The sequence below is a fragment of the Vanellus vanellus genome (assembly GCF_965231255.1).
Source record: "Vanellus vanellus genome assembly, chromosome: 17".
NCBI lineage: Eukaryota > Metazoa > Chordata > Aves > Charadriiformes > Charadriidae > Vanellus > Vanellus vanellus.
Window position 1 is genome coordinate 2,459,936 of NC_138922.1, and position 24,984 is coordinate 2,484,919.

The window sequence follows — 24,984 nt, forward strand, 5'->3', positions numbered from 1 at the left end:
GGAACCTACTAGCAGGGTTTGACCAGCCACGTTTTAACCAAAAGAGGCAGAAAATGCCAGATCTCCAAGTGCCTGGAGATCTGCAGAAAGGTCTGAAAGTCCATCAAGTCCCTGGTCAGATGAGAGAGCTTCACCTGGAACTGCTTCTGGACTTTCTCATGGTATCTTTTGAGAGAGGTCCCAGGCCTAGCTCCATCCCAGCATCAGTGACACCTCCAGCATTTGAGCTGATCCCATCCCCGCTACGAGTCCCTCTTCACTAGCAGCAGCCAAGGGAGCACAGCCGCCAGCATGGCCACAGTCAAGATAAGGAGGACAGCAAGGGCAATGGGTGACTGGCAGCATTTCACCCCCAGGGCCGGGCCAGATGACACCGAGCTCCGTGTTTCTGCTCTGCTTCTCCTCCCCAGGGAGCTGCAGTCCATGTCTACCAGTGGCATCCCATGGTTGCTGATGACAAAGATGTGGGCTTCCCGCGCCAGCTCTGCTGGGACCCCCTGTGCGTCCATGGGGCTGTTCCCTGTGCTGCAGCACCGGTCAAAGCTCTGCACCGGCATCACAAAATGGCTGGGCACCACCAAGGTGTTGCTGGCCTCCAATTTGGTCAGATGGGACAAGGATGAAGGTGACAGAGGCATTTCCAGTGTCTGGGGGTTGGCGCCTGCCTTGGGTGGCCATAGAGCCTTCTTCTTGCTGAGGAAAGTCACGTAGCGGCAGATGGGGCAGATGATGCTGCTCTGGACCTGGCCGTCAAGCTTGGCGGAGAGCAAGCACTTCACCAGGCAGTCGTGGCAGAAGGTGTGCCCACAGCTGAGCTTGCGGTGCATGGCCTCCAGTGGGTGAAACTTCTCGTAGCACACGGGGCACTCAGCCGGGGGACCCTCCTTGCTGGACGAGGTCTCAGACATCCCTGCTCTGTCGGCTGCAGGTGTTCCCCAGCTGCGAGGAAGAGGCACGATGGGTTAATAAGGGTCTCATTGCAATGATTAGCATGATCCATCTTTTCATCTCTCATCCTCCTCCCTGCTCTCTTGCCCCTAACAGAAGCAGTTGACAGCTACTAGGCATGGTCTCAACAAGGCAGGGCATTTTCAGGAGCATTAAGGCTCTCAGTGTGGCCCTTACGGCAAGAGAGAGATGACAGGACCTCAGCTTCAGAGCCACTGGGGGCAACAATCCCTGGCTGCAAAATCACATAGAAAAAACATGAGCCCCTGGATGGAGCTGTGTCTACCTGCTCAGTGCCTGGTACACACAAAGCAGGTTCAGCTTGTGTCACGAGTGCTTCCGTGCTCTGCTGCCAGCTCCAGGCGCCCAGGAGGTGGGAAGTCCCATGCCACAAAGAAACCTGCCACGGAAAGGGAGACGCTGCCATACCAGGAGACACAGAGGGGCCAGGAGTGGGGGAATGCCAGGTCAGTGGGGCACATGGGAGTACAGGACCCCGCAGGGATGGAGAGGGAGCATGCTGTACCCAGGGCAGGCAGCGAGCACACATGCCAGGCTCCTTCCAGGCTGCTGGAGGATGTCCCAGGCTGGTGGCCAGGCCACAGCCATCTCCAGGCTGTGCTCCTCACTCGCGCCGGAGCACAGTGCGGGCAGCAAGCCCCGGAGACCGGCGTCTCCTCTTAGTCAGAGCAGGCAGGGCAGAGCCCAGGCGGCCCTCCTGGACCCCGCCCTGGCCCGGGGTGTGAGGGGGAGCGCAGGGCTGCTGTGATCCCCAGACCTGCGTCTGGGCTGGGTCTGAAGCTCTCCCGTGCGTCTCCCAGCGCGGGGAGCATTCACATGGTGGCGTCAGGGAAGGGAGAGGGGAGAAGGGAGAGGAGAGGAGAGGAGAGGAGAGGAGAGGAGAGGAGAGGAGAGGAGAGGAGAGGAGAGGAGAGGAGAGGAGAGGAGAGGAGAGGAGAGGAGAGGAGAGGAGAGGAGAGGAGAGGAGAGGAGAGGAGAGGAGAGGAGAGGAGAGGAGAGGAGAGGAGAGGAGAGGAGAGGAGAAAGGAGAGGAGGAGAAAGGGGAGAGGGGAGGAAGGATGCTCAGCTCAGCTCCTTTCTCTTAGGATTGGAGTTTCACAAAGCCTACAGGTTTTTCCAGACCTTGTAGCATTTTCAGACCCGACCCAACCTGCATCCTTTTACTCAGACATGACTGTGCCCATGGGCATCCTCACAGCTCTTTCTGGAGGTTCTGCTGCCCCCTCCTTGGTTGCCCTTCTCTTGCACGGGAGCCATCCCTGCACCAGGGTGGTCTCAAGAACACAACGAACATCCCCTCCCCTTGCAAGAGAAAAAAGACGCAGGCTCCTGCTCTGGTTTAGGAGACCTCAGGGACCTGGTCCCCCAAAGCACTGCAGAAGGAGACCCTATGCCCGTGTACCTGCTCCTCTGTGCCCCAAAGCCCCCTTACCTGCTGCAGGGCACCAGGGCAGGAGCCCCTCCATGCACTCCACCACTGTCCCCAGAAGTGGGGCTGGCCGTGCCCCAGCCCCAACACCAAGCACCAGCTGGGGAGAGGACCAGGACACCTATATAACACGGAGGTGTTGGCTGCGCGTGTCATGCAAGCGCGTTGCGCAGAAGCTGGAGCAGGGACAGGGACAGCTCCCAGGGAGTGAATGCGGATGAACTCGTTCCAGTTTTAAAGGACTGATATTTTCCTGGTTGGCCAGGGAGTGGGCGAGGAGCTGGCGTCAGGCGTCGGAGGGTAGGGACAGGAGGCACAGTCCTGCCTGCTTTCCCTCATGTAATGGGAAGCTGTAGCTGGGCTCATCCCTGGGGTGAAACCCCAATGAAAGGGGATGCCGGGAACCCAAACCCCTCTGTTGCTGCAAAGCAGGGTGAGATGCAGTATCCAGCACCAGGGCTGGGCTCTTGGCAAACACTTCTTGCCTCCACCCACCACAGCTCCCCATTCCACCACTTCATCCCTGCACCCTCTTCCCTCCTTATCCCCCAAACACTCCTCACTCCAGCCCTGCACTCCCCATCCCACACCATCAGATGCTCACCCAAGCGCCGGTGTGGCAGTGTACAGCACAACAAACACAAAGCTCAAGGGCCACTGCCGCTTTGCACCTGCCTTGGGGGGGGGGGGGGGAGGGGGGGGTCAGCATCTCTGGGAACTGCGGTCCAGGCAGCGGCAGGAGCCCTGTGGGCTCAGGGCAGGCAGGAGCCCCATGCTTGGCTGTCTTAGCAGCTGCAGGTGGCTCGTGAGTCACCGTTTGGCCATGTGTGGGCTGGACCCCATGGACAGTGGGGTGGATTGAGAACTGGCTGACAGAGCTCAGAGGGCTGTGGTTAGTGGTGCAGAGTCTAGTTGGAGGTCAGTAACAAGTGGTGTCCCTCAAGGGTCAGTACTGGGTCCAGTCCTGTTCAATATATTCATTGATGATCTGGATGAAGGGATAGAGTGTACTATCAGCAAGTTTGCTGATGACACTAAACTGGGAGGAGTGGCTGACACGCCACAAGGCTGTGCGGCTTTACAGCGTGACCTGGACAGGCTGGAGAGTTGGGCAGGGAGGAACCTAATGAAATTCAACAAGGGTAAATGTAGGGTACTGCATCTGGGGAGGAATAACCCCACGTATCAGTACAGGTTGGGGGCTGACCTCCTGGAGAGCAGCTCTGTGGAAAGGGACCTGGGAGTCCTGGTGGACAACAGGATGACCATGAGCCAGCAATGTGCCCTGGTGGCCAAGAGGGCCAATGGCATCCTGGGGTGCATCAAAAAGAGTGTGGCCAGCAGGTCGAGGGAGGTCATCCTCCCCCTCTACTCTGCCCTGGTGAGGCCGCATCTGGAGTACTGTCTCCAGTTCTGGGCTCCCCAGTTCAAGAAAGACAGGGATCTGCTGGAGACGGTCCAGCAAAGGGCTACGAAGATGATTAGGGGATTAGAACATCTTTCATATGAGGAAAGGCTGAGGAACTTGGGTCTCTTTAGTCTAGAGAAAAGAAGACTGAGGGGGGATCTTATTAATGCTTTCAAATACTTAAAGGGAGGATGCCAGAGGGATGGGAGGAGTCTTTTTTCAGTGGTGCCCATTGATAGGACGAGGGGTAATGGGCACAAGCTTGAACATAGGAAGTTCCATCTTAACATGAGGAGGAACTTCTTCACTTTGAGGGTAGTGGAGCACTGGAACAGGCTGCCCAGAGAGGTTGTGGAGTCTCCCACTCTGGAGACGTTCAAAACCCGCCTGGACACTGTCCTGTGCAACCTGTTGTAGGTGACCCTGCTCTGGCAGGGGGGTTGGACTAGATGATCTCCAGAGGTCCCTTCCAACCCTGACTATTCTGTGATTCTGTGAAACCCACATAGAGAAGGTTCCCTGTGGCTTTACACATGTCCCAGGGTGTTGCCCATCCCCCTCTCGACCCCCAGGCAAGAAGCTGAGAGGCATCTCCCCTGCAAAGCCTTGCAAAAACTGCCAGCAGGGTGAATTGCTCCTGCCACAATCTTGACTCTTTCCAGACACCTCTGCCACCCCTCAACCCGGCCAGTGGCCCCAGTGCCCTGGAGGGCCTGGAGTCTCCATCATGGAAAGCCTTCAGGAGAAACCTGGACACAGGGGGGAGTCTTGCATTGGGGCAGAGAGATGCTCCACACAAGCATTCCCAGCCCTGTACTCCTCCAGCCTCAAGAAGATGCCCAGGGCTCTGCAGGGTCTATGGGGCAGACAAAAGAAGAGATGACCCCCTGGCACCCAAAACCCAGTGAGATGGGCCCTGGAGTTCCTCTGTGGGCAGGAGGGCTGGTTTCACACAGCCAGGTGTCGCGGCAGAGTGCAGGGCTGCAGGCGTGGGCAGCAGTATCAGTCATTCGTGGGCACAGTGGTTGCAGTGATTACAACACGGGGCTGGTTTCTGGAAGGAGAAGGGTAGGTGCAGCCCTGCCAGACCATCCCGTGCACTGTGGCAGCTGCCGAAATGCATCTGCCCTCTTCAGAAAGCATCCACCGTGGGAGACTTGTGCCCCCAGGGGAGGATCTCTCAAGCTGTGAAGCCCTGTCCCTCACTGGAAGGAGACCCGGAGCATGTCACCACCTTCCACACCCCTGCTTAGGATTGGGGACCAAGCCACTCCACTCGTTATCCCAGTTTTCTTGGGACGGTCAGAAATTGAGGCTGAAACCTCTCCAGACAGATTATGCCAGGGCTGAGGTTGCACAGTCACCCCTGGGGTAGGCATCCCCATCCCCTGGCCCCTCCTCGAAGCTGCTGGAGGTGCCAGGGCTGCTTTCACCCACCAAGATCTCTGTTGCTGAATAAGCCATCAGGGCCAGTGAGAGCAGATTTGGGGCAGCTGAGCATCTCCCCAGCTTCAGTTTGCTCTCTGCTGGCACCAAGGCGGGGGTGGAAATTCCTGTTTCCCATACTTTGAATGCTCCCTGCAGTCGGAAACTATGAGCTCACGTCTCTATACATAGGCACTGGAAAAACAGGTCTGCCTCCCTTTGCTGCTTTGACCACGCCAAAATCAAAGGGATTTTGGCATATCACAGCTCTGGCTCCTTGAGCAGTTTCGTTCTTTCCTAGGCATGGCTTTTCTCAGTGCCTTTGCCCCCCTTTCACATGCAGCAGCATCTTTCCTGAGTGACAGGATTGAGTCTGCCAGTGCTGAAGGACAAGAAACCACGTTCAGGGGCAAAGCAAGTCCCTAAATGCTGCCTGTATTTTTCTCTCGGGCTTTAAGAAGTGCAGCTCACGGCCAGTGTTTCAGCCCCCTCGAACCCAATGCAGGGCCAAGGGCTCCAGGATCTTTTTATCCAAGCAAGAAGGTAGCACCAGGCTCAGCTCCTGTCCAGGGACCACAGCTGAGACCTTCTCTGCTCTGGGCTTGGTGGCTTCCAGTGAATAAAGGACATTTCTGACCCAGAAAAGGACACAGCCCTCACTGCAGGGCAGGGGTGGCCAGAGTCCCTTCCCTGCAGCTGCGATGGCTTTTGGGCAGAGCTTTGCAGCCTTTTGCAAGGACAAGAGGATGCTGCAGAGTCAGCCCTTGTCTTCCGCTGCATCACCCAAATCTTCCACTGTCAGTGGCCAGGTGGGGAGTAGGAAAAATTAAATATACACATAGTTATGCGAAAGTGCTTATCTTCAAAGCACATTTAAAGGCAGAATATTGATCTACATGTGAGCCCGGTGCCAGGCAAATATTCACTATAGGTGTTAATATTTCCATATCAAATCCATGCTGCACTTCTCTAAATCGTAACAGATGAAGCAGGGGCAGTTCCAATGAGCAGAGACGTGTCCTCCATCCCTTCGCTCAGCTGAGGTCAGGATCCTGGTAAGAAAAATTATGGATTTATTCTTGATGGCAAGATCCATGCAGGGAGAGCTTTGCCATGCAGCCACAACCCCTCCATGTGGCCAGTGGCTGCTGGAAAGGATGGGCTGGGTGAAGCCTCTGGCTTGGGAAGCCTGTAAACGAGTGATTGCCAAAAGCTGCAGGAGGGATCGCTGTGCCCATGTCTGCATTTTCCTTTCTCAGTGCCATGACTGATCCACAAAACGGTGGCTGTGATGGCCAGTGTTCTTGCCCAATGGCCTTGACATGTCCCTGGTGAAGCTGCAGAGCAGGTACAGTTGCAATGCAGTAGGGATGCTGCCCCTCTTGCCTCTCCTCCAGCTCCTTTCCATGCTGGGCTTGTTACGCTGTTTGCACCTTTTCTCTGTTACCCTGGGGCCAGTGCGCCTGCCCCATCCCTCCCAGGGCATGGCCAGTCCTCCGAAACTCCCCCAGGTTTTTCCTTAGAAGTGTTCAACCTGCGAATCTCAGGCTTTATAAGAGGTTTCTGCTTGGCCCATCCTTCTTGAACCACTTCCCAGCACCAGCTCAGACATGGTGAATAGTTGCAATTGGTGGGAAGAAGGTGAAGGGTAGGGGGGAAAAAGTAAATCCAAGGGGTGGAGGGTCCAAGTGGCCTGGCCCCTGTCTTAGTTATGTTCAATCCCATGTTGTCAAAATAAACTCACATAGATGGAAAAGATGGACAAGTCCGGAGGGACTCAAGCCCCTTGAGGGCCTCGTCCATCTTGCTTTAGAATCATAGAATTGTCTAGGTTGGAAGGGGCCTTTAAGGTCATCAACTCCAACCACCAACCTAACACTGCCAAAACCCACCACTAACCCATGTCCCTCAGTACCACGTTTGCTTGTATTTTAAATACCTTCAGGGATGTCAACTCCACCACTTCCCTGGGCAGCCCATTCCAATGTTTGACAACTCTTTCGGTGAAGAACTTTGTCCTGATATCCAATCTAAACCTCCCCTGGTGCAATTTGAGGCCATTTCCTCTTGCCCTATTGCTTGCTACTAGCAAGAAGAGGTTGACACACACACACACCCTCACTACACCCTCCTTTCAGGGACCTGTAGAGAGCAATTAGGTTTCCCCTCAGCTTCCTTTTCTCCAGGCTGAACAACCTCAGTTCCGTCAGCTGCTCCTCAGAAGATTTCTGCTCCAGACCCCTCACCAGCTCTGTTGCCCTTCTCTGGACACGCTCCAGCACTTCAATATCTGTCTTGTAGTGAGGGGCCCAAAACTGAACACAGTACTTGAGGTGGGTCATCACCAGTGCTGAGTACAGGGGGACGATCACTGCCCCAGTCCTGCTGGCCACACTATTCCAGGTACAGGCCAGGATGCCATTGGCCTTCTTGGCCACCTGGGCACACTGCTGGCTCATACTCATGAGGCTGGTGGTCAACCAACACCCCCAGGTCCTTCCCCGCCAGGCAGCTTTCCAGCCACTCTTCCACTCATTCTGCTTAAATTCAGAGTGGGAAACACAAGTGTCTTTTCCTTCTGTGTTGTCTCCGTCCTGCCTGTCAGGCACCTGGCCAGATGGAGACCCACCATCAAGATGCTGATATAGCCAAGACAGCCTAAAACACCTAACAGAAGCTCTTCCTTCAGCTTTCTCCTCAATGCTTTTTGCCGTGCCCAGGAGGTGGTGCTCTTGGATCTGCTTTGGCAACCCTGAAAAAAGTCCAGGGTGCACTGAAAAAAAAAAGCCCTGAGCCTGCCTCTCCAGGGGTGCAAAGGTCTGGAGCTGGTGGTCCCCACCATCTGGGATTCTGTCTCTTCCCCAACAGGGTGGGCAGGATCTGCTTATCCTCCTGACGATCAGAAATTAAGGTCCAGTCATTTGATGTGAGGAATGCTTATCAAACACCGAGGAACAACTGGGTACGTACCCAACCACCTCTCCAATATCTTTTTTCCCACCAGATGTTTCATGAAGGGACCTGCACAGTACCTGGTCATCATAGCTCTGACCTGCCCCTGCCTCCCTGCTGCTGGCAACAAACCCACCCAGGAATGACCCCAAGCCTGCTGTGAGCCCTTGGAACCTTATTCTGACACCAAATATTGGGGATTTGTCCCATCCAGTCCACGCAGAGCCACACCGCCCCATGGTGCATGGAGTTTTCCCATGTCTGGGAGGGCAACTGCAGTCTCCAGGGGCTCCTTCAACTTATTTCCCTTCTCCACCAAGCAGGGTGTCCCCTCACCGCAGCAGCTGCCTCGAGTGAGTCTGGGGGCAGCCCAAATGCAATCACCTGAGATGATGAGCAAGAACCAGGGCTGCACGAACACACTCCCCCCCCCCGGATGTGGTGGCAAAATCCCAGCCCATGTCCCCCTCCCCTGGCCCAGGGCTGCCTCCCATATGCTTCCCCGTCTCCCTGAAATTATGTCGGCTGCAGTGCTGCGCCAGCCAAGCCAGTGCATCCCGTGCACAGGAGCACATCATAGAATCATAGAATTGTCTAGGTTGGAAGAGACTCTTGGGATCATCGAGTCCACACCACATCTAAATGTCTCTTAAACACATCCAGGGATGGTGACTCAACCACCTCCCTGGGCAGTCTATTCCAATGCCTGACCGCTCTTTCTGTGAAAAATTCTTTCCTAATGTTCAGTCTAAATCTACCCTGTTGGAGCTTGAAGCCATTCCCTCTTGTTCTGTCATTAGTTACCTGTGAGAATAGACCAGCACCAACCTCTCTACAGTGTCCTTTCAAATAGTTGTAGAGAGTGATGAGGTCTCCCCTCAGCCTCCTCCTCCTCAAACTAAACAGTCCCAGCTCCTTCAACTGCTCTTCATGTGATTTGTTTGGTGGGAAGGATTCCCAGTTTTGCTCATATAGTTTGAAAACACATGACGAGACTTCCCCTTCCTGATGAAACCCTGAGTAGAAATTAAATAAGTTATCATTTTGTGCATTATATGGTCTTCCAGGATTTTTTTTTCTTTTTTTTACCTCTTTCCGCTGCTCTTTCACAGTGTGCCAGAAAGTAGCAGAAAATACCCTCAATAGCCCAGGGGCCATGGCGGTTCCATGGCCCCAGCCAGCCCAGGGGACGTGCCACATCCAGCTCCTTCAGCTCCTGCTTTAACTCCTGCAGTTCTGGCAACGAATTTAAAAGCCACAGAGCTCCATTTGGCTAAATCATAGAATCACAGAATCATAGACTGGTTTGGGTTGGAATAGACCTTTAAGGGCCATCTAGTCCAACCTCCTGCCACGAGCAGGGACATTTTCATATAGACCAGGTTGCTCAGAGCCCCGTCCAACCTGGCCTGGAATGTTTCCAGGGATGGCTCGTCTCCCACCTCTCTGGGCAACCTGGGCCAGTGTCTCACCACTCAGCATAAAACGTTTCTTCCTTCTGTCTAGTCTAAATCTTCCCTCTTTCAGTTTAAAACCATCCCACCTTGTTTTACCACAACAGGCCCTGCTAAAAGGCTTGTCTCCACCTTTCTTATCAGCCCCCTTGAGGGACTGGAAGGGGCTCTAAGGTGTTTTGGGAGCCTTCTCTTCTCCAGGCTGAACCCCCCCCAACTCTCCCAGCCTGTCCTCACAGCAGAGGGGCTCCAGCCCTCGCAGCATCTCCGGGGCCTCCTCTGAACCTGCTCCAACAGCTCCGTGTCCTTCTGCTGTTGGGACCCCCCGAGCTGGAGGCAGCACTGCAGCGGGGTCTCCCCAGAGCACAGCAGAGGGGCAGAATACCCCCCTCGCCCTGCTGGCCACCCTGCTGGGGAAGACATTGGTGCCAGCAGCTACGAATCGATCAGGATGGAATTAAGAGGACCTACAACTCCCCGACTAAACGTCTCGATTTCCAGAGGACGAGCTCTGAGGCACTAAGGCGGGCAGAAGGATGGGCAGAGCCCCCCCCGCCAACTCTGAAGGGAAAGCTGCCACCACGGCCTAGCGACCCCTGCGGGCCGGGCTGGGCCGAGCCACGGGGCGCCTCAGGGGGGCCGCGAGGGGAGCGGGCCCTGCCGGGGGAGGCGAGATGCCAGGGACACTGGGCACGCAGACCACCAACATGGGGACACATCAAGGTCGCCGAGCCCCCAGACCACCACCGTGGGAACACAGCTAGGTCCACCAGGAACCCATATCACCAATCTGGGAACACAGCAAGGGTCCCCTGAATGCAGACCGACACCCTTGGGACAGAGCCAGGGCCACTGGGCATGAAGACCACCACCCTGGGGACACAGCCTGGGCAACCAGGCACCAAAACTACCACCTGGGGACAGAGCCAGGGCTACTGGGCACGGAGACCACCACACTGGGGAGAAAGCCAGTATCCCCGAGAACCCAGACCACAAGCCTGAGGACACAGCCAGGGCCACCAGGCACCCAGAGCACCACCTGGGGACTCAGCCAGGGCCACCAGGCAGACAGATAACCACCCTGAGGACAAAGCCAGGGTCCCCTGGTAGGCAGACCACCACCCTGGGACAAAATCAGGGCCACCAGGAACCCAATACCACCACCCTCAGGACACAGTCAGGGCCACCGGGCATGCAGACCACCAACATGGGGACACAGCCAATGTCCCCGAGCACCCGGACACCCAGACCACCCCCCTGAGGATACAGCCAGGGCCACGGGTCACCCACACCCCACACTGGGGACACAGCTAGGGCCACCAGAAACCCAGATCACCAATCTGGAGACATAGCTAGGGTCCCCGAGCACCCAAGACCACCACACTGGTGACACAGCCAGGGCCACCAGGCACACGGACCACCACCCTGAGGACACAGCCGGGGCCACCGGGCATCTAGACCACCACCCTGAGGACACAGCCAGGGCCACCAGAAACCCAGATCACCAAACTGGGGACACAGCAAGGGTCTCCGAGCACCCAGACCACCACACTGGTGACACAGCAAGGGTCCCCTGGTATGCAGACCACCACCTGTGAACACAGCCAGGGCCACCGGGCACCCAGGCCACGACTCTGAGGACACAGCCGGGGCCACCAGGCAGGAAGACCACCACCCTGGGGAAACAACCATGGTCCCCGTGCACACTGATCACAACTTTGGGCACACAGCTAGTGTCCCTGAGCACCCATAGCACCACTCTGGGGACAAAGTCAGGGCTACCAAGTATGCAGACCACAACACTGGGGACACAGCCAGGGCCACCGGGCACGCAGACCACCAATCCAGGGACACAGCCAGGGTTCCCTGGCACCCAGAACACCACACCTGGGAGGCACTCAGGGGCACCAGGGACCAAGACGACCACCCCAGTCTAACACCAGGGATAGAGCCAGTGTTTCCCAGACTCTGGATCACCGCACTGGGGGTTTCTTTGTGGTAGGTGAAACCTCCATCATGGCTCTTAATGGCAGAAAGCTCCATCACCATCCCACGGAAGGCCAGAGCAGAACCTCTTCACAGGGGGGGACAGGCGCCCACTAGCTTGGTGCCTGCTGTATTTCCCGATAGGATCTGGGGGGGCAAAGTGGATCTGGGGGCTGTGAATTATGAAGGTGATGCCGCCCCCTCAGTCCCACTGACTGCTGCTCCCGGCCCATCCCTGAGAAAGGGGGAAGCTGGGGAACTTTTTAGATTTCAAATCAACATTGCTTAAAAAAAAAGGCCCCCCCCAAAAAAAGAAAAAAGACCAAAACAACCCAGGTTGACTTTTTTTTTATTTCTTACATAGAAACAATGAATTCAATAATTAAATAACAATGAATTCATGAATTGTTGTCCCTGTTGGGCTGCCCGGGTGCTGGATCCGTCCCGCGGGGCCCCCGCTCAGCAGGCAGCTGCTGGTCCAGCCGGCCCCTGCGGATGCAGCCGTCCTTGCCCAACAGACCCGTCATGTTGCCCTGGGAAGGAGAGAGCGTCTGGCTGAACCACGGGCCGAATTCAGCATCCCCAGGCAACGCTCCCACACCCAGCTCTCCCTGGGGAGACTGAGGCACGGACCCCCAGACGCTCAGCATCACCCTCCCAGCCCCAGTCACCCCCACCGTATCCCGACCTTTGTCACCCCTACCTTGTTGGGGAGCATGAGGGGTGGGAGGAGCAGGGGAGGCCGGAGACACTGCAGGCGCCGCAGCGGGGTAGTGACAGTGCGCTGTTCCCCGCAGCTCCGTGGCACGGTGGGGTACCCACCCTCAGCCGCCGTCTCTCTGTGGGATGGGGAAGGGGGATGCTCAGTGCCCAGCACTGTGGCACCCTGTGCTTCACCCCGCTACGTCCGCGAGGGGGCCAGGGGCTGCTCCCCGGTGGGGTCTGTCCCTCCCGGCTCCCCTCCGACTGCTGCGGGAGACACCCCACCCGTCCAACCATGCGGGATCTGCTCTTTCCCCACAGCCCCGGTGAGCTGGTCATGGCCGGGGCAGGTCCCTGCAGCCCACCCAAGGACAGCAGGAGGCAGGAGCTGGGCTGTCCCAGCTGCAGGGCTTAATTTTGGCAAGGTGTTTCAGAGGAGCCACGTGACCCCCCAAGGCCCAGGTCAGGCTGAGACCAGACACAACTCGGCACGTGTGGCTTCAGCACCTTTGAGACAGAGCCCTGGGCCAGACGGGGCAGTGTGTGGGGGGTGTAAAACCCCACAGAGCTGGGGCACGGGATGGGTCCCCGTGTCCCCTGCCTGTGGCTGTGCTGCCAGTTTTCCTCTGGCTTGAGGACAGAAGTTGGGTGGCAGTTGAGGTGGGGGGGTAATTTTGGCATCGATGGGGTGGCCACAGTGTGCCTGGGGAGAGCAGGAGCCGCAGATGGTTTATGGGGTACAAACGACCTACCCTGGCTCGGGGCAGCACCCCAAAACCCACGGGCTTGTACCCCATAGCACCGCCTGCCTGATACCACGCAGGCACCGACCAAGACAGCCAGAGGGACCAGGGCCAGCGCTGTCCCCATCACACTCACTCCTTAATCAAAGCCACATCATCAGCCTCTGGCTGCGGTGTCTTCTCCTGGAGCTGCTCCACTATTCTCTTGCTGTGCTCCTCCAGCTGCTGCCGGAACGCCCCCAGCTCCAGGCGGTCCAGCTGTGGATGGTGCACACCCTCAGCCTCAGGGAGGACCCTCAGAGGGATTCTGCCTTAGGCTGATGAGCCACAGAGGTGCGAGATTTGCGTGGTGGGGATGAGCCACTCCTCACCTTGGACAGCTGCTCTTCATTGAACTGCTGCTCCACCTGCTCCTGGTCCTTCACCTGGCTCAGCATCTCCTCAACTATCTCATTCAGCTGCTTCATGCTTGCATCAAACTCGGTGTGATTGATTTTGCTGGCAAGGGCGGTGGTGTCTGCTTTCTAGCCAGAGGGAAAGGCAGGAGAGTGGTGGGGAAAGGGTGGAGGGACCATGGGCAGGGCCACCTCCTGACAGGAGGAGAAGGACAAGTGGCTACATGGCCGCCCTTGCCCCATCAGCACCGTGGGGTTGGTCCCAGCAGCCAAAGGGACCCGGGGAGAAAGAGAGGGACCTGGGGAGGGTCCCGCAGCTGGTCTGGAAATCCTCCTTCCCCCTGGCAAGTTCTGCCACCGAGCACCCAAGGGACAACGGGTGTTTGTCACCCTGCCTGGAACCCCCTTGGCCTGTGCCAGGGCCCTCAAGGGCTTACCACATCAATTCCCAGCACTGGGTCCTCCTTCTCCGCTTTGTCCTTCTCCAGCCTCTCCGGGGACTGCAACAGAGCCTTCACATGCAGAAAGCACCCCAGGATGCCATGGCAGGGTCAGAGCTGCCTCCCAGCCAGCTGAGACCCCCCAACCTCCCCAGTTCCCTCCAAAACCTCCAGGAAAGGCAGTGGGAACCCTGCCCCCTACCACACCCCCTCCCCCATGCCACCACCACACTACATGGCTCCTCCTTGCCAGCTGCCTCAACACCTTGCCCACCACCTGCCTCACCACCTTGCCCACCACCTGCCATGACATGAAGTCTACCACCTCCTGCAGCTTCTCATAGCGCTGGAGGAGCCGTAGCCCACCTGTGCTCTAGTGTCTGTGCTGCAGACGGGGCGTGCTGCCTGCGCCTCTGCCTGCTCCTGCCCCGCGCTCTCTATCGGCCTCAGCTTGTGCTGCTGCAGGAAGGGGAGAAGAATCGGCTCTGACGTGGCATGGATGCAGCCAAGGAGCCCAGGGGCTGTGGTGGCTCCATGGCCCCAGCCAGCCCAGGGGACGTGGCCAGGAACCCCACCAGAACCACTGCACTGAGCCGGCGGGCAGTGGGAGCACTCCCTGCAGACTTCACCTGTGCCTTCATTTGTTTGGCTGTCTGCATCACCACCTTCTTCAGTGTGGCCTTGGTCCTCTCCTGGTACTCTCCGAGCTCCTTCAGCTCCCGCTCTACCTCCTCTAGTCCCAGGTCCTTCATCTCTATCAGCTCCTGCTTGACTTTTTGCAGCGTGTATCTGGCCAGTGAGACGGGGGCACGGGCAGGATTAGCCTCCACGGGGCTGCTCAGGGGGTGTCCCTCGCCCCCCAAACCAGGATGCTCCCACCCCTCCGAATCCCTTGTAGCCCCACGGGGTAGGAAACCCTCTCCGTCCTTTTACCCCAGCTGCAGGCTGATCTGGTTGCTGACACGTGCTTTGCAGTCACCTCCAGTCACCCCCGGCTTTCCAAGGGCATCCTCCGGCTGCCTGATCTGGGAACGGCAGTGGTGGCACAGTCAGGGCATGGGTCCCGCTGTCGTCCCAGCACGGGGGTCCCTGGGATGCCCTGGTCTCAGGAGCTCACTTGTCCCCCGCAGGGGCTGCTGTGGGATGTCACTGCCATAGGCAGTGGAGGAGGTCTGTCTGTCTGTCAGGCCAGCTGAGGAGCTGCCCTGGCACTGCCTGTGCCAGGTCCTGTCTCCTGGCAGGATGCGCAGGGAAGAGAAGTGCTGAGCAAAGCGCCGCAGAGGCCGCGAGGCGTGCGGTGGCTGGAGGCGCTGGGTGCTGCGGTCCCTCTTGGTCCCGCTCCCGCAGACGGGATGCCCCAGCACTTACCAACAACAGACCTCAGACTCCTCTTCCTCTTTCTCCTCTTTCTCCTCCTCCTCCTCCTCCTCCTCCTCCTCCCCCTCATCCCTCCCTCCTGCTTTGCTGCCCACCAGGCAATCCATCCCCCAGCACCCCCCAGCCCACCATGCTGCACTACCTCCTGTCCTGGTGCAGCATCCGGGCGTGCTCGTGGCCGTACCACATCACGGTCCAACACTGTCTGGTCCTGGGGACCCAGAAGCTGGCTGGCAGCATCCTGGAATTTCCTCTGAAGAGGGGCAAGGAGAGGGGCACCAGTGTGGATGTGGGCATGGGATTTATAAGGAGCATCTGCAAAATAGCTTGGCACAAGGCAGGGACGCGGGGCTGGGCTTTCTCTCCCCTCTTTCCCAGCTCCCACGTTTCTTTTTATAAGCCTGTTTAGTTCCCCAGTGCCTCAGCATCCCTTTGGTGGATGCCTGCAATTCCCTCTACCCCAGCATGACCTGCAGGCAGTGGTGCCCGTTTCTGCCCTCCCCGGGGCAGTGCTGGCCAGTAGAGAGTGGGGGGCTCCAGGGGGGTGCGCTGAGCTCCCCCGCTCCCCCCAGTGGGACACCCTTCCCACTCTTCCCTCCTGGTGCCCTTCCCGCCAGGTGACAGCGCTGGCTGATGGCCACGGGGCAGGGGCTGGGGTGGCAATGGGGAGAGAGGCAGGGAGGGGGCGAGGGCCAAGCTCCCTCCTGGGGGCACCGGCAGAAGCTCACCAAGCCAAGTGCCTCCTGTATCACCCGGATCTCCTCCGCCATGCGGGACTGCGCCGCCTTCATCGCGCTGATCTCCTGGAGGAGCTCCTGGGAGCGAGCCATGGCCTGGGAGAGGGGGGTGGTGGGGTGAGCCCCAGGGGAAGGTCCCTGGGGTCCAGGACCTTTACCCCTGCTGTGATCTTTCCTTGAACCCGAGCTTATTTCTCCCTATGGCGGATGCTCTGGCAAAGCAGGTCTGCCAGTGGCTCAGCGCTGTGCAGGATGAGGCCCCACTCCCGTCCCCCCCAGGGCTGGCTTTAGCCACTGGGCGAGCTGAGGGGATTTGCAGTGGGAGATGAGGCCCATGAGGTGCAGATGGAGCCTCTCAGCTGCCCCAGGAGCAGATGTGGTACCGGCTGTAGGTCAGCAGTGGAGAAGGGAGGGATGGAGAAGATGGTGGGGCCGGACCTCCAGGGGTGCTGAGCCTACAGCCAGAGGAGCCAAGGACACGGGGGGCTGTAGCGGACCCACCATGATTCACTGATGGCAATGTGGAGAGGACCCTGAGCAAGTGGAGCAGCATTTCAGCCCCAGCTCTTCCTCCCCAAAACTCCATCCCTTTCCTGCACTGAAGCCCCACGTGCCACCATGAGCTCGGGCTTGAGCCAGACCTTGGTCTAAGGGCAGGCCAACAGTGACATGGACCCTGGAGGAGGGGTGTCTTTTGCGGGAGGACCCAGGGGACCGGCAAAAGCCTTTACCTTGAAGATGCTGCTCTCATTGGCTTGAATTTTTTTCTTCATGTGCCTCACGCTGGCAGCCTCAGAGGAGAGCTGGGGGCCACTGGTGGGGTCCTGCAGTGGGTCCTTCCTGGGCAGCCGCTGCTCCGGCTCCTGGGGCTGCTGCCCCGGGCCCCGGGCCCTGTCCCCCTCCTTCTCCAGGACAGGGCGCGCCTTGGCAGGCTGGTCCGTCTCCAGGAGGGGGGTCGGGCTGTGCCCCCACTCCTGGACAGGGAGGTCCTGCAGGCCCAGGTGCCCAAGCACGACCTGCAGCAGGCAGCGCAGTGCCGTGAAGTTGATGGCTCCGACCTCGCCGGGCTCAATGGCGACATCCAGCAGCTGGGATAGCCTGAGCTGGGCCATCGCTGCTGCCCTGCTGAAAGGACAGTGGGACCTGAGGGGGACGGGAGCCTTTCTGCCTGCGGGGGAGCGGGATGGAGGGGAGGGATGGGCAGTCAGCAGCTTTCCCCCTCCTGGGGGGACAGGAGCCTTTCTGCCGTGGGGGGGACCGGGATGGGTGGGAGGAATAGGCAGTCGGCAGCCTTCCTCCTCCTCGTCTCCTTGTCCTCGTGCTCGTGCTCCTCCTCCTCGTCCTCCTCCTGCTCCTCCTGGCAGCCGAATGACCACCCCGGTGGCAGGACGGGTGCTAAGGACAATGAGGTCACCCATTGTCGGGCAGCACCCTGTATCCGCGGAGATGACGGGCCCCACCCCGGTCCCGGCCTGTCCTTCGGATGAAGTTATCCACAGGGATGGAGGCGTGCAGGGGCCCGGCGGCCTTTGCCACTTCCATACCCAAACCGCAGCAGGCGCAGCCTGTGCTCGGTCAGAGGGACCTCCGTGCAGGTTCTGTCCCTGTCCTGGGTGGCTGCACCATGTGGGGAGAGGGACGGTCACACCACCTGCTCTGGCTGAGACTGTCCCGGAGGAGACCAGTCCCAGCAAGGAAGCACCTGAATTACTTTTTTGGGCATAAGAGACAAAGCCGTGTTGGCAGAGGGGGGAAGGATTGGGGGGTCTGGGAGGGGCCGTTGGGAGCAGGAGTTCCCCAGAAACGCACTGGGATCATTGTCGAGGTTTTATTGTTAATTTAGAGGAAGGACACACTGCCGGGAGGGCACCAGCCCCAGGGCCCTCCAGCTGGTCTTTTCTACCCCCAGTTTGTTTTCATAGAATCATAGAATCACTATCATATCTAAATATATAGAATGTGTATAAATCCAGGCAGAAGGAAGCTGCAGCACAGAAGCGCTGCTGGGTGGGAAGTCCCTATTCCAGTCCTCCCCTAACATCCCTGCAGCGCAGCAGGAGACGCAATGATTAAATAACACTAAATCCCTTTTTAACAGCAGCTGTCCCTGCCCGGCTCTCCACTGCTGGACCGGTCTCACACTGTCCCACCGGTGCCCCCGTGCCTGGTAGAGATGGCCAGTGGACACGTCTACCCTTGCGCTCCACTGGCTGGGGCACCGCTCTTGGGCCAGCGAGACGGGGGCACGGGCAGCATTAGCCTCCACAGGGAGCAGAGTGGGAGCAGCCTCAGTGGGAGCAGAGTGGCCCCAGTGCCCTCTTGGGGAGAGGAGGTGAAGGGGAGCTGTGCGTTAACAAGATGTTGAACAGATTGTGAAAGAAGGAAGAACATATAAATTATTTAAAACAACAAATTATTATAGTATATTATATTACATTACATTACATTATATTATATTTCAAATAAATAAATTAATAAAAACCACTAATGAATCTAGCCTGGGCAGTTCAGCGGGGACAGACTGGCCCTCACCCATCCTCCCCCCCTCTGCACCCTTTCAGGGCCTGGAGGAAGCGGAATGGGGGGCTGTGATTTCTCAAGGTGATTCCGCCCTGTCCCTGTGGCCACTGTTCACGGCCCTTCCCTGGGAAAGGGGGGATATAGCGGGGGGAAGGAATTCCCAAATAAAGCTTGCTTTAAAGAAAGCCGAAAGATAAAAAGAAAAAGAAAAACAACCAATAAGAGTTTGAAGCTTTTTTATTAACTGAATTGTAATAATTAATTTAAATTATTAAAAAACAATAATGAATCTAATAATTAAAAAATATCACCTCGTGAATTGCTGTCCTGTTGGAATGCCCGGTGCTGGATCTGTCCCGTGGGGCCCCCGCTCAGCAGGCAGCTGCTGGTCCAGCCGGCCCCTGCGGATGCAGCCGTCCTTGCCTAAAAGACCCGTCATGTTGCCCTGGGAAGGAGAGAGCATCTGGCTGAACCACGGGCCGAATTCAGCATCCCCAGGCAATGCTCCCACACCCAGCTCTCCCTGGGGAAACTGAGGCACGGAACCCCAGACGCTCAGCATCACCCTCCCAGCCCCAGTTGCCCCCGCTGTATCCCGACCTTTGTCACCCCTACCTTGTTGGGGAGCACGAGGGGGTGGCGGGGGGGGGTGCGGAGACAGCGCAGGTGCCGCAGCGGGGTAGTGACAGTGCGCTGTTCCCCGCAGCTCCGTGGCACGGTGGGGTACCCACCCTCAGCTGCCGTCTCCCTGTGGGACGGGGCAGGGGGATGCTCAGTGCCTGACACCATGGCACCCTGTGCTTCACCCCGCTACGCCTGTGAGGGGGCCAGGGGCTGCTCCCCGGTGGGGTCTGTCCCTCCCGGCTCCCCTCCCACTGCTGTGGGAGACACCCCACCCGTCCAACCATGCGGGATCTGCTCTTTCCCCACAGCCCTGGTGAGCTGGTCATGGCCGGGGCAGGTCCCTGCAGCCCACCCAAGGACAGCAGGAGGCAGGAGCTGGGCTGTCCCAGCTGCAGGGCTTAATTTTGGCAAGGTGTTTCAGAGGAGCCACGTGACCCCCCAAGGCCCAGGTCAGGCTGAGACCAGACACAACTCGGCACGTGTGGCTTCAGCACCTTTGAGACAGAGCCCTGGGCCAGACGGGGCAGTGTGTGGGGGGTGTAAAACCCCACGAGCTGGGGCACGGGATGGGTCCCCGTGTCCCCTACCTGTGACTGTGCTGCCAGTTTTTCTCCGGCTTGAGGACAGTAGGTGGGTGCCAGGTGAGGTGGGGGGGGTAATGTTGTCATCGATGGGGTGGCCACAGTGTGCTTGGGGAGAGCAGGAGCCGCAGATGGGTGATGGGGGAGAAACGACCTACCCTGGCTCGGGGCAGCACCCCAAAACCCACGGGCTTGTACCCCACGGCACCCCCTGCCTGCTGCCCCCTGGGGAGGGCTGCCTGTCCCCCCACTGCCGTGCAGGTCTGTGAGTGGACTTGGCAGGGTCAGGACCCCCAGGCAGACACACGAACCCCCGTGCCCAGCACAGCAGGGCACCACCAGTACCCATCTGCCCCTGTCCCACCCAGGATGCTGGGTGCTACTGAGGGCCAGGCACCCCCATGCTGAGGGGCCGGTGGCAGGACAGACTGGGGACATGGCTCAGTAGCTGCTTCATCAGCATCCCCACGGTTCGCTGGTGAAATTGGTCCCATGCCAGGGTACCATGCGGGCACCAACCAGGACAGCCAGAGGGACTGGGGCGAGCGCTGTCCCCAAAGTCACCACTATCCCCATCACACTCACTCCTTAATCTCAGCTGCATCATCGGCCTCTGGCTGCGGCACCTTCTCCTGGAGCTGCTGCAGGGTGCTCTTGCTGTGCGCCTCCAGCTGCTGCCAGATCGCCCCCAGCTCCAGGCGGTCCAGCTGTGGGTGGTGCACACACCCATCCGCCCCGGTATAGGACATAGCAGTCCCCGGGGGGAACACCCAGGAGGGGGGAGCCTCAGAGGCATGCTGCCTTAGGCTGACGAGCCACAGAGGTGCCAGTTTGGTTGGCGGTGGTGAGAGAACCATCACCTTGGAGGCCACCTCTGTCACTGAACTGTCACTGGACCTGCCCCCGGCCCGTCACTTGGCTCTGCATCTCCTTGACCGTCTCATTCAGCCGCTTCACGCTTGCGTCAAACTCGGTGTGATTGACTTTGCTGGCCCGGGCGGTGGTGTCTGCTTTCCAGCCAGAGGGAAAGGCAGGAGAGCGGTAGGGAAAGGGTGGACGGACCACGGGCAGGGCCAGCTCGTGACAAGAGAGGGACAAGTGGCTACATGGCCCTGCTCGCCCCATCAACACTGTGGGGTTGCTCCCATCAGCCAAAGGGACGTGGGGAGAGACAGGGGGACCTAGGGAGGGACCTGCAGCTGGTCTGGAAATCCTCCTTCCCCCCGGCTGGTTCTGCCATCGAGCACCCAAGGGACAACGGGCGTTTGTCAGCCTACACAGGACCCCTCTTGGCTGCTGCGGTGGTCACTTGAGGCCGTACCACAGCAATTCCCAGCACTGGGTCCTCCTTCTCCGCTTTGTCCTTCTCCAGCCTCTCCGGGACTGCAACAGAGCCTTCACACGCAGAAAGCACCCCAGGATGCTATGGCAGGGTCAGAGCTGCCTTCTGGCCAGCTGAGACCCCCCCACCTCCCCAGTTCCCTCCAAAACCTCCAGGAAAGGCAGTGGGAACCTCTGCAGGGCTGCCAGCATGTTTGCAGGGGAACTAAGCCCTTGTGGTGCCCAGCCTGGGCTCTGCCTGGAGGATGCTCTGACTCCACGGGAGTTTCAGAGACATTCCTCGTTGTGTTTCTGCTACTGGGGACTGTCATCCAGGAGGTTCCCCATGACAGAGCTGAGCTTCTCATAGTCCCCTTGCACCTGCCCCATGGTGGCTTGGCTGAGCTTCAGCAGCTCCTCATCCTGCTTCAGGGAGGAAGGTGACAAGGCCGGGTGGCACTGGCTGCCCCGTGGGGACAGACCCAGGTTACTTGGCTGGTGGCCAGGGGCTATCAATGGCAGCAGGACATTTCCACAGGACTATAATTTCCTTCCCCACAGCTGACTTGTCCAAGCCCATTTGAGGAGAAGGACCTGGGGCTGTTGGTGGATGAGAAGCTCAACATGAGCCGGCAATGTGCGATCGCAGCCCAGAGGGCCAACTGAATTCTGGGCTGCATCAGAAGTGTGGCCTGCAGGTCAAGGGAGGGCATTCTGCCCCTCTTCTCCACTCTCATGAGACCCCCACCTGGAGTAGTGCGTCCAGCTCTGGAGCAGGCCTGAGGAGGGCCATGAAGATGCTCAGAGGGCTGGAGTACCTCTCCTATGAGGAAAGGCTGAAAGAGTTGGGGTTGTTCAGCCTGGAGAAGAGATGGCTCCAGGAAGACCTTATTGCGGCCTTCCAGTATGTCCTGGTTTGAGAGACACAGGACTAATTTCTCTTCTAATACTTGGGAAAACTGCACTTTTAGAAGACTCCAGTGTCTGAATTTGTGAAAATATTGACTTTACAGTTTTCAGAGTTGGAAGGGACCTCTAGAGATCATCTAGTCCAACTCCCCTGCTAAAGCAGGATTGCCCAGAGCACATTACTCAGGACTGCATCCAGGCGGGTCTTGAAAATCTCCAGAGAAGGGGACTCTCCACCACCTCCCTGGGCAGCCTGTGCCAGTGCTCTGTCACCCCCACCGTAAAGAAGTTTTTCCGTGTATTTGAACGGAACTTCCTATGTTTTAACTTGTGCCCGTTACCCCTCTTCCTGTCACTGGGAAATTAGGAGGAAATTTTATATTAGGAGGAATTTAATAATTTAATATTAGGAGGAAATTTTTAAATGTGAGGGTAGTTAGGCCCAGGTTGCCCAGAGAAGCTGTGGCTGCTCCATCCCTGGAGGTGTTCAAGGCCAGGTTGGACGGGGCTTGGAGCAACCTGGGCTGGGGGGAGGTGTCCCTGCCCATGGCAGGGGGTTGGAACTCCATGATCTTGAAGGTCCCTTCCAACCCAAACCATTCAATGGTTCTATGGTTCTATGATTCTATGATTTGAGGGACAGCCAGAGGCTCCCCCACGTTACAGCAAAGCACAACCAGCCAGGGGGGTCCCAGCAGACCCTCACCAAGCCCCCCGCACTGTTCTCTCTACATGTCTCCTCCTCAGCAGCTGCCTCACCACCTTGCCCAGCCATGACAGGTGGAAGGAGTTCACCACATCCTGCAGCTTCTCATCCTACAGCGCTGGAGGAGCTGTAGCCCACCTGTGCTCTGGTGTCCGTGCTGCAGACGGGGCATGCTGCCTGCGCCTCTGCCTGCTCCTGCCCCGCGCTCTCTATTGGCCTCAGCTTGTGCTGCTGCTGCAGGAAGGGGAGAAGAATTGGCTCTGACATGGCATGGATGCAGCCACGGAGCCCAGGGACCGTGGCAGCTCCACGGCCCCAGCCAGCCCAGGGGACGTGCCACATCCAGCTCCTTCAGCTCCTGCTTTAACTCCTGCAGTTCTGGCAACGAATTTAAAAGCCACAGAGCTCCATTTGGCTAAATCATAGAATCACAGAATCATAGACTGGTTTGGGTTGGAATAGACCTTTAAGGGCCATCTAGTCCAACCTCCTGCCACGAGCAGGGACATTTTCATATAGACCAGGTTGCTCAGAGCCCCGTCCAACCTGGCCTGGAATGTTTCCAGGGATGGCTCGTCTCCCACCTCTCTGGGCAACCTGGGCCAGTGTCTCACCACTCAGCATAAAACGTTTCTTCCTTCTGTCTAGTCTAAATCTTCCCTCTTTCAGTTTAAAACCATCCCACCTTGTTTTACCACAACAGGCCCTGCTAAAAGGCTTGTCTCCACCTTTCTTATCAGCCCCCTTGAGGGACTGGAAGGGGCTCTAAGGTGTTTTGGGAGCCTTCTCTTCTCCAGGCTGAACCCCCCCCAACTCTCCCAGCCTGTCCTCACAGCAGAGGGGCTCCAGCCCTCGCAGCATCTCCGGGGCCTCCTCTGAACCTGCTCCAACAGCTCCGTGTCCTTCTGCTGTTGGGACCCCCCGAGCTGGAGGCAGCACTGCAGCGGGGTCTCCCCAGAGCACAGCAGAGGGGCAGAATACCCCCCTCGCCCTGCTGGCCACCCTGCTGGGGAAGACATTGGTGCCAGCAGCTACGAATCGATCAGGATGGAATTAAGAGGACCTACAACTCCCCGACTAAACGTCTCGATTTCCAGAGGACGAGCTCTGAGGCACTAAGGCGGGCAGAAGGATGGGCAGAGCCCCCCCCGCCAACTCTGAAGGGAAAGCTGCCACCACGGCCTAGCGACCCCTGCGGGCCGGGCTGGGCCGAGCCACGGGGCGCCTCAGGGGGGCCGCGAGGGGAGCGGGCCCTGCCGGGGGAGGCGAGATGCCAGGGACACTGGGCACGCAGACCACCAACATGGGGACACATCAAGGTCGCCGAGCCCCCAGACCACCACCGTGGGAACACAGCTAGGTCCACCAGGAACCCATATCACCAATCTGGGAACACAGCAAGGGTCCCCTGAATGCAGACCGACACCCTTGGGACAGAGCCAGGGCCACTGGGCATGAAGACCACCACCCTGGGGACACAGCCTGGGCAACCAGGCACCAAAACTACCACCTGGGGACAGAGCCAGGGCCACCAGGCAGACAGATAACCACCCTGAGGACAAAGCCAGGGTCCCCTGGTAGGCAGACCACCACCCTAGGACAAAATCAGGGCCACCAGGAACCCAATACCACCACCCTCAGGACACAGTCAGGGCCACCGGGCATGCAGACCACCAACATGGGGACACAGCCAATGTCCCCGAGCACCCGGACACCCAGACCACCCCCCTGAGGATACAGCCAGGGCCACGGGTTACCCACACCCCACACTGGGGACACAGCTAGGGCCACCAGAAACCCAGATCACCAATCTGGAGACATAGCTAGGGTCCCCGAGCACCCAAGACCACCACACTGGTGACACAGCCAGGGCCACCAGGCACACGGACCACCACCCTGAGGACACAGCCGGGGCCACCGGGCATCTAGACCACCACCCTGAGGACACAGCCAGGGCCACCAGAAACCCAGACCACCACACTGGGGACACAGCAAGGGTCCCCTGGTATGCAGACCACCACCTGTGAACACAGCCAGGGCCACCAGGCACCCAGGCCATGACTCTGAGGACACAGCCGGGGCCACCAGGCAGGAAGACCACCACCCTGGGGAAACAACCATGGTCCCCGTGCACACTGATCACAACTTTGGGCACACAGCTAGTGTCCCTGAGCACCCATAGCACCACTCTGGGGACAAAGTCAGGGCTACCAAGTATGCAGACCACAACACTGGGGACACAGCCAGGGCCACCGGGCACGCAGACCACCAATCCGGGGACACAGCCAGGGTTCCCTGGCACCCAGA

General features: G+C 58.5%; 1 protein-coding gene across 1 annotated transcript; it reads right to left on the bottom strand.

Moving 5' to 3' along the window:
- Window positions 1–242: 242 nt before the first annotated feature.
- Window positions 243–908, bottom strand: RNF222 (ring finger protein 222; the record flags this gene model as incomplete). The annotated part of the gene is made up of 1 exon (XM_082492260.1): window positions 243–908. The coding sequence occupies one exon, from the start codon at window positions 906–908 to the stop codon at window positions 243–245; it is 666 nt and encodes a 221-aa protein (XP_082348386.1).
- Between the last annotated feature and the right edge of the window lie 24,076 nt (window positions 909–24,984).